Consider the following 14,827-nt stretch of genomic DNA (forward strand, 5'->3'; position numbering starts at 1 on the left):
ATCTGAGATGGCTGAGCTTGCAGAAAGAAAGAGGCTGGGGTGCGGGATGGACGAGTGAATACACGCACGAGCAGCAGAGCTGTTTTAGGCAACCGCAGGCAGCTGGTCCTACACCCTAGAAGGGTGGGGAGCACGGTGTGATTTGAGACCTGAGCGGGGGTCAGCTGGTAAAGCATCTCGAATGTTCTACTACGGAGCTCAGAGGTGACCTGTAAAGCTCAGGGAGCCATGGAGAGGTTTTATGCGACCACATTCGAATCTCGGAATGATTCCTTTGTCTGCTCTATGGAGACGGGGGTGGGTGGAACAGGACTAAGGGTGAGGATCCAGCCGGGAGGCGGTCGTAGGTCAACGAGTTGGGGACATTGGTGGCTAACCCAGCGGGGCGGGGCTGCAGGGACGGGGCCGAGGTGGCACTGGTGAGCAGACAGCCAGCGGGTCCTGGTTGTGGCTTGGAAGGAGGCGAGTGAACCCGGCGGGTGGGAAGGTGGTGACACGGGTCTCAGAGAGGGACAACGGGGGAGGGGAGAAGGGCTGTAGGTGTGCTGAGCTTGAGGTAGTTCGGAGAATCCGAGTGGAGGGGTCTAGTGGGCAGCTGGAGAAGAGTCGGGGCTGGGGAGGGTGGTCGGGCCTCCACACACACAGTTGTTGCAGTTGCAACCGGGGCCGTGAACGAGGCTGCCCGAGGAGAGTGCTGAGGGCACCGAGCTGACGGCAGACTTGCGCGGAACACCAGCAGTTAGGGACGGGCAGAAGGGCGCTGAGCTGATCAGAGTCTGAGCAGGAAGGACCAGGAGGAAGGAAAGAGCCAGGAGGGAGCATCATGGGAGCCAATGAGTGGGTTTCATTAGCATGCATCCTACGGGCGCCCGGCAAGGTAGGTAGGATTATCTCTCTTTTGAAAATGAGAAAATTGAGGCTCTAGGGGATTAAGACTCAGGGTCACGCAGCTGGTCAGTGGTGGAGCTGGGATTCGAACTAAGGCCTCTCCAACTCTAAAATCCAATAAGCTATTTCTTCTATACCATGTTTAGCAACACAGAGCTTGGCACAAAGTAGATACTCAATAAGTGTTTGCTGCCTGCCTGGCTGGCTGGCCGAATACTATTAGCAGCAAAAAGGACTAAAAGATTTCAACAAACAAGCAGAAAAACCCTGGAGCGTGCCTGGGAGCAAGTCCATAGAACGGAAGCAGCTTAGAACTTTTTATAGCCTTGCAGACACGGTGATGACAAAGGCTCGCCTTCCTTCAACTGCTCTGTTAACGATCTTTTAAAGTCCTTTCAGAGCAGGGTTTTTTCCCCCCTCTTCTTTCCATTCTTGCTTGCAAACGAAGGATGATTTTAGAATCCAAGCCTTTTTTATTTTGCTAAAGTACATGATGAGTAAAATGGCCTCCCAGTCAGCACTTTCCAATTTTGAAAGATGCTAAAAACTGATCTTTAAAGGCATGTTTCTCTTCTTTATGCATCAAAGGGCCTTGAGGCCTGCCGGAGAGGACGGGGCGGCACTGCAGGAAAGCAGCACCACCTGCGAGGCCGAGCCTCAGGGCGGAGGGCAGGAAGTGACTGGGGTGGGGTGCCGGCCGGTGGGCCAGGGCCCGGCTGGTCCAGATGCCACCTGGAGCGGCCACGGTGAGCCTGTTCTCTATGGAGCAGGGTCCTGCCTGGACCCCTGTCACCCACACAGCAACCGACGGCCCCTGACCCTGACCCTGGAGGGAGCCTCAGGCAAACGCCCAGTAAATGTTTGTTGAATGAATACATGAGTGGGGGGAGCTGCTGGTCAGTACACACACTGAGATAATAAGTGCAACCCCATTTATAGAGTTTTCAAATACAAGTGTTTCTTGGAGTGAAAGGTGGGTTGGGAGGAGGTTATAGAATCCTAAGACTAGCGAGCATTTACTGGGCCCTCACTGTGCGAGGAACTGTGTGAATCTGCGTCTCTCCAGTCCTCCCAATGACCCTGGAATTAGGCCCTGCCATTATGCCCGTCGTACAGGTGAGGAAATTGAGGCAAAGATGGAAAAAGGAGTGGCCTGAGATACCCTGAGGCTTGTTGGAGCTGAGATTTGAACAAAGCTCAGAACTCAAAGAGACTCTGGCACTTCTTAATTGGGAAGCTCTGTGGGTTCCAGGAAGGCATAGAAGAGTCTAAAATACTGGAGTGGGGGGGGGGTGCTGCAGTCTTATTTCTGCCGTCAACTCCCCCAGGGACCTTGGGAGCCCCTGTCCCTCCTCTGGCTTCAGTTTCCCTGGGTGTGAGTACTCCGTGTATGAGGAAGGAGATTAGACCGTCTCGGGGCCCGGCAGGGTCTGCCTGCCCTTGGTGAAGGAGATGAGGCATGCTGCCCACACCCCTCCCAGTCGCCAGCCCCTGCGGACTTGTCCCTGACACCAGGGAAGGCGGCCCCGGAGCCGAGGGGGAGCTGGCCCCAGAGAGGGCCAGAGAACCAGCCCGAGGGCAGAGCTCTTGGCCGGGGAGCTGGGGGTGCACGAACGTTGCAGGCCTGTGGCCTCAAGCCCGCAGGTGTGCCTGTCATCCACTCTCCTTCACTTACGTGTCCTTCTGTCCACAGGGCAACGACGTGAGGATCATCCTGGGCCAGTTTGACCAGAATATGGCAGCAAAAGTGTTCTGCTGTGTAAGTAAGACGTTGGCCGTGGCACTGTGCCTTTGGGGGGGGGTTTCACGAAGCCTTTTCTCAGACTCGTTCTGACTGCCTGCTCTGAGCAGGGTATAGGACAGAAGGAGTTGTTGGAAGCAAAAGTGATGTATTCACCGCGCTTTCATCTTTTCGGGGAGCTAAGCCTCCGAGGCTCAGAACAGTGCAGTCGTGGGAGGAACTAGGGGCCTCAGTTGACCAAACCAACTAGCCAGTTCCTGGTCTGAGCCCTGTCGGCTAATTCTCTGCCCATCCACTCAGCCATGCTCGATGGAGGCCTGCTGTACTGCACAGCCTCTCCCGCTGAGAGGCCAGACCTCCGGGCGAGGCTGAGGTGCGTCAGACCCCCACCCCCAGCCCTGCAGCAGAGCTCAGAGCCTTAAGTTTAGAATAGTCTCTCAACTGTTCAGTATCTGCCCCTGAATTCTTTACAATTGTCTGGTGTGTGAGAGGCCACAGAGCACGTTTTTATGCCTTATCTCATCTAATCTCAATAACTGTGTGAAACAACTATCATTATCCCACTTTACAGATGAGGAAATAGAGACCCAGTTTCTGGCAGAGCCAAGGCGCCATTCCCTTCACCTGATTCCCAAACTAAAAGTCTTTTTTAAATGTTTATTTATATTTGAGAGAGAGAGTGAGAATGACAGTGCGCAAGCAGGGGAGGGGCACAGAGAGAGAGACAGAGAACGGAATACGAAGCAGGCTCTGAGCTGTCAGCACAGAGCCTGATGCAAGGCTCGAACTCACGGACCATGAGGTCATAAAGTCGGACGCTTAACCACCTGAGCCACCCAGGCACCCCACCATGTTGCCAATCTAATCATCTTTTCTCCATGTGATGTTTTAACCTAAGTACTTGCCCGAGTTCTAACACAGGAAATAAGTCTTTCGGTTTTGATACCTGGCTCCCTCTCCCCTGCCACAGGTCAGAGAAAAATTGACAGAATGGGAGCCCAGTCATGTGAGTCGGTGTCTCCCCAGTGAGTCCTCCTCACAGACTGAGCCTCTGTTCTCTGACATTTCTGGAGACCCTGGACAGAGCTTAGAGCCCAGGAGTCGGTCTGCTGCTTGGGTGCTGAATTTGGGCTTGTTGTTGACACATTGGGAGCCCCAGTTTTCTCATCTGTGAAGTGGGGATGATAGAGCACCTATCTCATAGGACCATTGTGAAGATTAGATGAGCAAAAACACTTGGCACAGCGCTGGATGGATAGTGAGCCCTCAGGAAGTGTCCACAATCTTCTGTTTGTCTGTGTAAAGTCTCAGGTGTCTGAGAATGGAATGGACTGTTGATGGCTGGTGAGTTTACTTATCAGATGGTCCCTACAAGAGTGTATTTAGCATTCTGTACTCCAGTTAAGGGCAACAAGGGGTCTTTCCATATGAGAATCTAAGGATGAACAATGAGAAAAACTGAAAATATGGAGCAAATTGATTTAATGCCTTTTACTTCAAAACCTTGCTCATCAAGTTTTACTCATAAACCTTTACTCATAAAACCTTGCACGTTACCATCTGAGGTCCAGAGATGGCCCATTTTGAAAAGGAAAATAATGCTCTGTATCAGAGAATGTGATCTCTTCTGGGGGGACGAAGGTGGATTTTGCCCCCGCCACCCTTCTCTGTATCCCTGGGGCCTCACACACAGCTCGCACATGATGGGTACTAACTCCGGGAGGAATAAATGAAAAAAAATGATCCATGAAGACAGCACACTGGTCGCTGGCCATCTCCCTTTTCCAAAAACTGCAGACAGGCCTCGTGTTCTACTTTGAGCCAAACCCAAGTGGAGGCGTGGCTGTGGCTTCTCTCTGTGCCCCGCACTGGGATTCTTTTCAGGGTGGCACTTCCAGCCATGGTTTCTGCTTCAGAGCAGATGGAGTGCTGTCTTCCTCTTGACCCAAAACCCCAGGCTGCCTGCCTCCCACGTGGCATGGGACACCCTCCACCGTCTCGTCCCACGTTCCTCTTATTGGACGGTGGGTGTTTGGAGATGGGCTTTCTCTTAGGGTCTGCAGGTGGCTTTGTTGAGGAATTCCTTACAGCTATTTTGTCGGCTGTTTATTCCAAGTGTCCAACCCTCGGATGGAATCTGCCCCCCAGGGCTTGGAGTCCTATCTGGTTAGGAAGCAATTCTACTGGCAGGTCTGGGAGATCCCCCAGGAGGGTCTGCCAGTGTCTTCTTCCCACATCAGGACTGGTGGGTGGCAGAGGGAGGGGCTGCTCAGAGCCGATTCCTTCCCTCCACTCTCCCCGCAACCCTTGAAAAAGCCTTCCTGCCTGTGTCCGGATTGGGGTGCAGATCAGATGGAAACAGCCATAGCTTTGCCAGCCAAATGCTGCATTGCAAACTCTGCAGCGTGTTGCTGTGTTCTCGAGCCTGGAGCCGCCACCCAATGGAAGCGCAGACTCCAGCAAACCTATTTATAGCCCTGTGGCAAAATGTTCATTTGGGCTTAGCACAGCTTGATCAGGTCTTGTCGTTTTTGTCTTCTCCCTCCCACCCCCCCACCCCCCACCTCGGGGGTCTATTCTAAATTCTCACACTCCAGCCTGGGTTCTGGTTTTAGCCCCACCAGCTGTGTGACCTCAGGCAGGTCACTTGACATCTCTGGTCCCCAACTGCCTCCCCTCTAAAATAGAAGCTGCAGTCCCTGCCCCATCCACCTCCCGGGGTCGTCAAGAGGCCTAAATAAGGCCACGGAAGGGAGGCCATCATCCTAACTGTTAATTGCCTTCCCGATGTGAGGGTTTATTATTATCGTTGTTGTGAACTGTAATATGAGAAGGGAGATGTCCGTCTTGCGTGGGGAGGGAAGGAGCCAAATGAAACATTATAAAAAGAGGACATTGGACTTTATAAAATAATTCATATCATGGTTACCTGTCTGCAGCTGATGAGAACCAAAGCGGTCCTTGAGACCGAAGAAGGTGAGCTCAGGACCGCCTGTGGCCACGTGGCAGGGCCCTGTGGTGGCCCGCAAGTCCTGAGATCATGTTCCCACCAAAGGCAGAGAAAGTGAAAACTGAGGTGACCACGTAAACTGGAAAGGTGTTCCCTTGGGCCCTGTACCACCATTTATCAGGTGCCCTGTGCACACCAGCCACTGTGCTGTGCACTGGGGAACCCAGGGAGGGGCGGACCCCACCCTACAGAAACCCCCCTTTGGCACAGGGAGACTGACTAAGCATACCGGCAGCTACTCCCAGCTCACACAGGTAGCAACCTCAGCCCTTCTGAAGACGGAAATGCCAGAATGGAGGACTAGAGCCTTCCCCTCAGTTGCTTTCGATGGTGGATGGTATATGTAAACCAGTCCTTGCCAAGATTACCTTGCAGGAAACCCTCTTAGACCCTCACTCAAATCCTATTTACTTTTGTTCTACACACATGTTTAACAGCCCAGGTGCCCTGCTTTCCAAGCCATAGCAGATTAAAGGCAGCAAATTCAGAGAGGACAGGGACTTGATGGCTGTGAAAAGTGACACCCTAGACCCAGCAGCATTACTGTGCACAGCCCACCACAGTGACGGGTGTTCAAAATAAAACTATGTGTTATGGAAAGGAGAAGGGAACAGGAAGGAGTTCCTAAAATGTTCCTGAATGTAGTGTTGGCTGGTACGGTACACGTATTATCTCATTTAATTCTTACACCAACACATTGAGCTAGGCTTTGCCTCCCACGGGCTATAGATAGCAAAACTGAGACCCAAGGAGTTGTGCACCAGACTTACCCAGCTGGTGTGCAGCAGAGAATCTAATGCCACTTGACTGTGATCGCCCTTTCCGTTTCTTACAGAAGGTCAGTAGAAGAATGTTTATGTTCATCCAAACTGACTAATGTTCTAAACAAAGTATGTTGTCACTCAGATGGACTAAGCTTCTATTTTCTGGAAAATTCACTCGCAAGGCACAGCTCTTAATGAGACAAGGGCAGGTCAAAGAGCTGCCAGGGCAGGTCTCTGGGAGGCTCCTGACTTCCTGCTCTATCTGTGGACTCCTCCTGAACAGACGTTCCTAATGAGAGGGGCTATCTTTTTTGCCTCCACCTTTTAACATTGAGAAAACTTCCAAAAAGTTTTATTTATTTAGCTAAGAAAAGAGGGCAACTACCAAAAGTGGACTTTGAGTCTTGTCCCCTTGACTTAGCTGTATGTATTTGGGCAAATTCCTTAGTCTCTGAGCCTCAATTTCTTCATCTGTAAGACAGAAATAATAATACTGCCTCATAGGGCTGTTGTGAAAATAAAATAACATGTGTAATTGGCCAAGCACACAACAGGGGCTGAAGATATGGGTTCCTCCCTTTCAATAAAAGATGAGAGTTGTGAAGTCTCACAGACTCTGCCATTAATACAGTGACCTGGGATCATTGCAATGAGCCTTTTGTTCAAAAGTCTAGCCTCCAGACAGAATCTGGGACTATCTTTTCTTTAAAAGAAAGTTTCTTGGGACTAAACCACATTCATTAGAGGGAAGCCCAGGAGATTGCCTGACTTTGTTGAGCTGGGATTTTATCATGTAATTGAGATGAGGGCTATCTGCATTTTCTACAGTTGTGATGGGGGCAACATTTATAATGTAGCTGCTGGAGAAATTACCGTGATCTGAGGATGCATTATGAGAAGTATATCATCTAGAATTGGGGAGGTGAAAGTCCCGTATCATCAGAGGAGTCTAGAGAAAAGGCAGTGTGATCACTGCTTTGAGGGAGTTGAAGGACTTTTTCATTAAATAGTTTTGATTTATTCTCCAAAGGCTTCACTGAACCAATGAGCAGAGGCTGTGGAGATGGGCTTTGAGCTTAAGTTAAGGAACAAGCATTCTAACTCATATGTACCCTGGTGCTCTACACTGCAGGATGGGGTTTCTTAGGCTTTAAGATTGTTTAAAAAGAGTTGCCTCCCCAGATGTTGGAATGGAGGAGCACTCCTGCAACTCTCAGACTGGACAGTAACTTTTCTCTAATGAACAGATGCTCTGAGGGACTCTGGCCCACTCTGCTGTGGGCAGGCCCTGGCTTGGCATCGAGACCCTAATGAAGGGCAACCGGAACCTTCCCAGAGTCCAAAGCAATCCCACAAGCTCCTCTTGCCACATTCTCCTGGCCTCTGCTGTAGGCTAATGGACACAGAGGGGTGTGACATCGGTTGTTTCCCAACGTGTTCATGGCTCACCAGAAATGAACTGCAGGATTATTTAAGGTTCACGTTTTAAAGTGTGCACAGCTCAGGGGCACCTGGGTGGCTCTGTCAGTTAAGACTCCAGCTTCGGCTCAGGTCATGGTCTCAACGATTTGTGAGTTCAAACCCCACGTCAGGCTCTGCACTGGCAATGTGGAGCCTGCTTGGGATTCACTCCCTCTCTAGCCCTCCCCCACTAGTGCTCCCTCCCCCCCCCTTAAAAAAATAAATAAGTAAATAAAGTGTGCACAGCTCATGACAGTGCACAGAAGGCATCTGTTGCAATGATCATGTAATTTTTATCTTTAATTCCCCTAAGGTGACATGTCACATGTATTGATTTGTGAATGCTGAACCATCCTTGGATCCCAGAAATAAAAGCCACTTGGTCATAGTGTATAATCTTTTTGATGTGTTCTTGAATTAAGTTTACTAATATTTTGTTGAGAATTTCTGCAACTATATTCATTAGGGACATCAGTCTATAGTTTTCTTATAGTGTCCTCATCTGGCTTTGGTCAGGCCCTCATATTTAAGTATTTATTCAGTATTTATTATTTCCTTATATATGTTTCCTATAAACTACCTTGGATCTCTTGAGAGATAGCAAGGAGAGATAACACAGCAAATAATAGAAAAATTGATAAATTCTCTGGGAAGAGGAGACCTGGGCCCCCTCCAGCCCTCTCACAGGACATGAAGCCTCGAACAGATGTTTGACTCTTGGTACCTTCATGGTCAACCTATCTCTTGCAGGCATATGAGGAGAACATGTATGGTAGCAAATACCAGTGGATTATCCCAGGCTGGTACGAGCCTTCGTGGTGGGAGCAGGTGCACACAGAAGCCAACTCATCCCGCTGTCTCCGGAAAAATCTGCTTGCCGCCATGGAGGGCTACATCGGTGTGGACTTTGAGCCCCTGAGCTCCAAGCAGATCAAGACCATCTCAGGAAAGGTCAGTGCCAGGGTCTGACCACTTCAGCCCCTCTTTAGATCATCTTGTCTGGTGATGTTGGCACAAAGTACTCAGTTCTTGTTCTAGCCTTTGCTGTGTGGTGTTGACCAAATCACATGACTTCTCTGAGCCTGTTAAATGGGGATACCCAGTCGTCCACTGCATGCCCCTCTAAGGAACTGTGAGGATCAAATGAGGTATGGGTGCTTTGCAAACACAAAACACAGTGTTCATGTGAGCGATAGAGTGTGAATTTTATAGCACCAACTATAGACTCTGCTAGAGTTTCACTTCATGTATGTCTGACCTGGAATGTCATTTCTCAGGCTCGCTGATGCTCTTGTCAGCCTAGAAGGGAAGACAGACCCCCTCAAGTAGACTTTGGCAAACGTGCCGTAGACCAGCCAGACTGGCTTGAGCCCCAGTTTTGCCACTTACTAGCTGTGTGACCTTGAGCTTGGTTTCTCCAAGCCACTGTTTCCTCATCTGTAGAGTAGCAGTGAAAATACCCTCCTCTGGTGGCAAATCATGCAGCGTGGCTGGCATGGTGCCTGGTCCTTCAATGCTGTCATGACCGGGAGCAGCACCTTGGACAGCGTCTCCACATGTTCCCACAGGCATTACTGACCCCTCCCTGCTTATCTCGGAGGGCTGTGAGAGCCAGTAATGTGGCATTCCTGAGTATTTCACAAGTTCACGAGTGTTACCTATCAGGGTATTGTCAAGAATCAAGTGATGGCGGCCCTGGTGAATGAATACAGTAACATCTGTCTCTTAGTTCCAACCACCAGCCAGAATTGAGAACAGCAGCCCATGTAATTCTCTTCTGTCCTCTCTGAGCTCAGATGGTTAATTCCTCCAGCCGACCACAGTTCCGTTGAAGGAGTTAAACTTCATGGCAAAGTTTTATATACACACACACACACACACACACACACATATACATATATCCATGTATGTAAAATCTTTTATATATAAATTATTTATCCATTATTTAATCTCAGTCAGAGCCAACTCTATAAGAATGATTTATTGATTTCTCAAAAAATTGGCAAATCATTAGGACATATTTTGTAAACAACTCTTTAGCTCATGCTGACACCTGAGGGATATTGGAAAAACACTCTGGCTAGAAAATGCTAGAAGAAATATTTTCATACAAAAATCAATGAGCATATAGAAAAGTTTTTTGAGATGCTGAATAATGTGCAGAAACAATTCATTTTATTTTGGTAAATGTGATTTTTTAACGCTGTCAAAGTTTGCAGCTTATCAGAAGAGACTTGAGTCCAGGCACACCCTAGACCCGACTCAAATAGTGGGGGAGAGGGAGGGAGGCAAACCATGAGAGACTCTTGAATGCCGAGAACAAACTGAGGGCTGATGGGGGTGGGTAGGAGGGGAAGGGGTGTGATGGGCATGGAGGAGGGCACTTGTGGGCATGAGCACTGGGTGTTATATGGAAATCAACTTGACAATAAACTATTTTTAAAAATATATTTGAGGAAAATACAAAGACTAAGGAGACAGCACGATAACTGAACTGAGGACTGAGGAGACCAAAGATGGAAAAGATTATGCATGAGGGCTGTGAAGTGAGGTGCGTGAGGGTCATAAGATACCATGAGAAGGGCCTCGAATGTCGTTCTGAGCAGCATTGATGTGCAGGGTGAGCAATACACGCCCGAGTGTGAGCAGCACACAGGAATGAGTTTGAGGAAGAGCATTTTTTGTAGTGTCTTTTGAAGGAAATGCTCTGACTTTATATATAACAGCATCTCCCAGGTCACTGACTTTAATTTTTTTCATTTTAATATTTTTATTTGGAGCTCATGAGGAGGCTGACCTCACCTGCATAACTCTGTGTCTGGGAATGGGATGCTCTGTGGCTATTCCTGGGGCTGTTTGCTTCAGCCCACAGTCTGGGTTACACATGCATGAGCCTCCCAGGAGGGAGTTAGTGCCATTAGAGTAGAGCCAGGCTCCCAGCATGGAGAGCTTCTGAAATTCCAGGACACCCAGCCCCTGTCTTTAAGGTTTGAAGCAAGAGAGAGCATTTCTGGGGCTCCAGGGTGGCTCAGTCATTTAAGCATCCAACTTGGTTTTGGCTCAGGTTGTGATCTCATGGTTTGTGGGTGTGAGCCCTGAGTTAGGTTCTGCGCTGACAGCATGGTGCCTTCTTGAGATTCTCTCTCTCCCTCTGCCGCTCCCCAGTATGTGCTCTGTTTCTCTCTTTCAAAATAAATAAACTTGAAAAGAATTAAGACAGCATTTCTTACGTTATCTTGAGGTTACAAGATGATTGAAATTATACAGGAAAACCTGGGGTGTCTGCCTCTTGAAAGCAAAGGATTTAGGGCTCTCCTACAGATCATCTAGACCAGCCTCCTGTCAGATTCTCAGATCCTTCAGTAGCTGAGGACTTGCTACTTCTCCTTTAATCCCCCTCCCCCGTGCCCCTCGGGCCCATCCAGGTCCTGCTGCTGTGAGCGTATCCCCAGAGATGTCCCTTGTCCAAAACCAAACAGCCCAAATCCCTCCAGCTGGAATTCACTTGCCCAGCGCAGACCTTAAGGGCAAAATTTAAGGCCATGCTCAAATCCTCAGTAATCAAGATGAAAGGCATTTTCATCCAAATGCAATATTTTTTTTTTAATTCAAAATTAACACACACAAAAATCCATGATGAACAAAACACCAAAATCCTAAATGAAGATAAGATTCCCGGGACTGGAATTGGGGTGAGCTAAGTGATTTAGGTCACACAATGGCAAGACCGGATCTTGTCTTTATTTTAAATTCTGATGTTTTGTTCCTCGTGGATTTTTTTTTTTTTGGCATTTGTTTTGATTTTTTTTAAATACTGCCTTAAAATGTCATTTATCTTGATTACTGAGTTATTTGGCTCCCTCTTCAATTTTATGCCTCGCTCGCCTCCCCCAGTCCTGGCCCTGAACAGGTTGTGTTTCCCCAGTGCCTTCCATGCTTAGCCCACCCTCTGTACTTGCCCTTGTTGAACCCTCTCTCCCTGGGGTGTGGGGCCCATAGTTGAATAAAACATTCTTAATTGTGGTCTGACCACAGCCAGGTTCCCCAACTAACCTCCAAGAGTCTATGGTCAAAGGAAAGTCGAGAGAGGTGGGAAATGGTTCCTGAATTTGACTTTGTGTTATACATGAGTGGTGGCGACAGGCTGCTGAGCTGATGCCAATATTTTGGGGTCCATCAGTGTCCGTGAAGACAAGCAGACACCTGCAGGACCAACTCAGTGAGCTCTTGCCATCCTCACTAGGGACACTAAGGGGCAGACAAAGCTAAGGAGACACACCCAAGATCCTTGTAGTGGGTTGAATAGTGGCCCCCAAGAAGGTTATGTCCATGTCCTAACCCTTGGAAGTTACGCATGTGACCTTACTTGGAAAAAGCATCTTTCTGGATGTAATTAATGTAAGGATCTTGAGATGAGAGCGTCCTGGACTATTCGGGTAAACCCTGAATCCAGTGATGAATGTCCTTATAAGAGGAAGATGGAGATTTGCCCCATGGAGGAGGTCGTGGGACAGCGCCAGCAGAGCCCGGGTGGGTCTGGTGATCAGGAGATCTGGCACAAATCGTGGCATCCCACCAATTCATCGGCCTCCACAGCTAGTCACCCCACCCCCGCCCCAGCCTCAGTTTCCTCAACTGAGGATGAGAGATTTGAACCTGATAGCTGCAGGGGTCCTTCCACAGCTGAGTCCTCTGGCTCTCTGTAAATATGTACTGGCTTCTTACAACGAACTGTGTGACAGGTTATAATGTTAAACCTTGGTGTCCCCAAGTGACTCCTAGTAGAGAAAGTTGCAGAATCAGACAGAACAGTGGGCCCTCTCGCACTGTGTTCTCGGAGTTTCCCTCTTCCATACACCTGTTGCCAGTGTCAGGACATCCCCAACTCTTTCCCTTGCACCCAGGAGAATTCTGGTAGGAAGAATAACAAGGTCATGGGCCTCCAGAGCACGTTCATCACTCTCCTCCTACTGGAATTTCCAGTGACGGGACAAGTGTAGACCGTCAGGCTTCCCTGAGCACATCCAGAGCTCAGTCTTCTGGAACCTTGTGAGGACGGTCTCTGACCACTTGCTTTGGCTCTGCTGTCTGACTCGTTCTCCTCACTGAGATTCCCCATTACCACTGTGCTCCCGAGTAGAGACTCTTTGTCGTTGGTGGTTTTCATTGTCAGCTTTCACTTTTCAAAATCCCGTTACGTGTGTTCCCAGTGTGAGCATTTAAAACTCTAGTTTTGTTTCTCTGGTGATGGCTCAGCCTCCCTGGACATGTTTCCTTTCCTCCTGAGACACAGAGCTGGACCAAAGCACCAGATGGAAATGTTCACAGAGCCCTGGAATCCCTGGGGACCTCAGAGGTGGCCTCAATCCCCCATCAAATGCACAGGCTCATTCTTTGGACTTTGGAAGAGTTTTATAACATTTTCTGTTAAGAACCATCTGCAACCACCCGTGACTATTGATTCAACATGGCAGAACTGGAGGAAACGCAAATCAAGTGAGTGTTCAACTAGAGCCAATGGCCCAGGAAGAGCTGCACCCATCTCATCGTCACTGCCATGCAAGCTCCCTGACAAAGAACGTGGAACTTTTAGGGAAACCCTAGGCTCTAGAGAGGAGGAAGGGAAGGGGCCATGGAAAAGTGGGCATGCTCCCTGGGGAGGTGATCTTTCACAGTGCCACTGCCTCTGCCTCCCACCTTCCCCAAGAAACTCCCCTTCCCTTTTGCTTCCCTAGGAATTCACTTCGATGGGGGACAGGTAGCAGAGGGACACGGGCTAAGGGAGAAGGGTGTGGTAGCCTGTGGAGGGTCTTAAGGAATAAAAGCACTGGCTAAATTTGAATTTTGGCCCCACCACTTCCCAACTGGGAGACTCTGAAAGATATTTAGTTGTCCATACTAACATCCACAATCCCTGTCCACCTCAGTAATGCAACTCTGGTTTTTAAGTATGTATGTTGCCATCTAACTGAAAAGGGACATTTCCTGGCTTCCCTTGTAGTTGGATGTAACCAGATTCTAAGTCTGGCCAATGGAATGTCAGTAGACTTGTGAAAGTCTCCTTTAACGGGAAAGCTTCCCTTCTCCTGTGTGTTGGCTGGATATGGATGGGATGGCTAGAGTCTAGCAGCCACGTTGGGTCAAGAAGTGACCATGAGAAGGAAACTTCATTCTAGGGTAGTGTTGCACACAGTCAGCAGCTGGCTCCCTGATTACACTGTGGAGCTTCCATAGCAGTTCTGCAGCACCTACCCATGGACATTTTTTATATGAGAAAACAAAACTATCTCCAAGCCACTGATCATTTTTTCTGTTATATACAGCTGAATCAGATGGCCTAGTGCTAGTGATCACGACTGATACAGTGACAGTGAGCAAGTCATTTGACCTCTCTGAAGTTGTTTCTCATTCACAATATTGGGGTAATAATATCTCTTTTATAAGATAAAAGAATTAGACCAAGTGAACCAGAGAAAAGTATCTTGCAGAGTGCCAAACACACAATAGGTGTTCAAAATATTGTGGTTCTCTTTCTCCTTTAGCACAGCAGCCTCAGGGCCAGAGAAGGGAGTAGTGAGTCAGTTTACACACACCTACACACAAATCTGCTTGTGATTGGGATTTTACTGAATTTGTAGAGTGATTTCAGAAAAATTGACCTAATAATATCATCTTCCAATCCATGAATTTTGTATCTCCCTGCTTTTACCTAAGTCATCTTTAATTTCTCTCAGAAATGTTTTGTAATTTTCTGTATGGAATTCTTGCACATACTGTGTTTGATTTATTTCTAGGTATTTGATGTATTTTGGTGAATCTATGTGCAAATTACTATTGGGTGCATATGTAGGGTGGGATTTCTGAGTCACAGGGTATGCATATGTTCAGCTTTAGTAGACCTTGCCAAACAGATTTCTAAAGTGGTTGTACCAATTTACACACCCACCAGCAGTGATTGAGAGT

At 48.4% G+C, this 14,827-nt stretch overlaps 1 protein-coding gene across 1 annotated transcript in view; it reads left to right on the plus strand.

Annotated features, from left to right (window-relative positions):
* The window catches only part of GABBR2 (gamma-aminobutyric acid type B receptor subunit 2), a 351,400-nt gene that overhangs the window by 190,953 nt on the left and 145,620 nt on the right, over positions 1-14,827 (plus strand). Inside the window, exons 5-6 of the mRNA XM_039234825.1 lie at positions 2,582-2,647; positions 8,615-8,815. Of these exons, the coding sequence (XP_039090756.1) occupies positions 2,582-2,647; positions 8,615-8,815 (267 nt within the window). The remainder of the gene's footprint in view (positions 1-2,581; positions 2,648-8,614; positions 8,816-14,827) is intronic.

This window comes from Hyaena hyaena, unplaced genomic scaffold, assembly GCF_003009895.1.
Source record: "Hyaena hyaena isolate Hyena2069 unplaced genomic scaffold, ASM300989v1 scaffold_93, whole genome shotgun sequence".
NCBI lineage: Eukaryota > Metazoa > Chordata > Mammalia > Carnivora > Hyaenidae > Hyaena > Hyaena hyaena.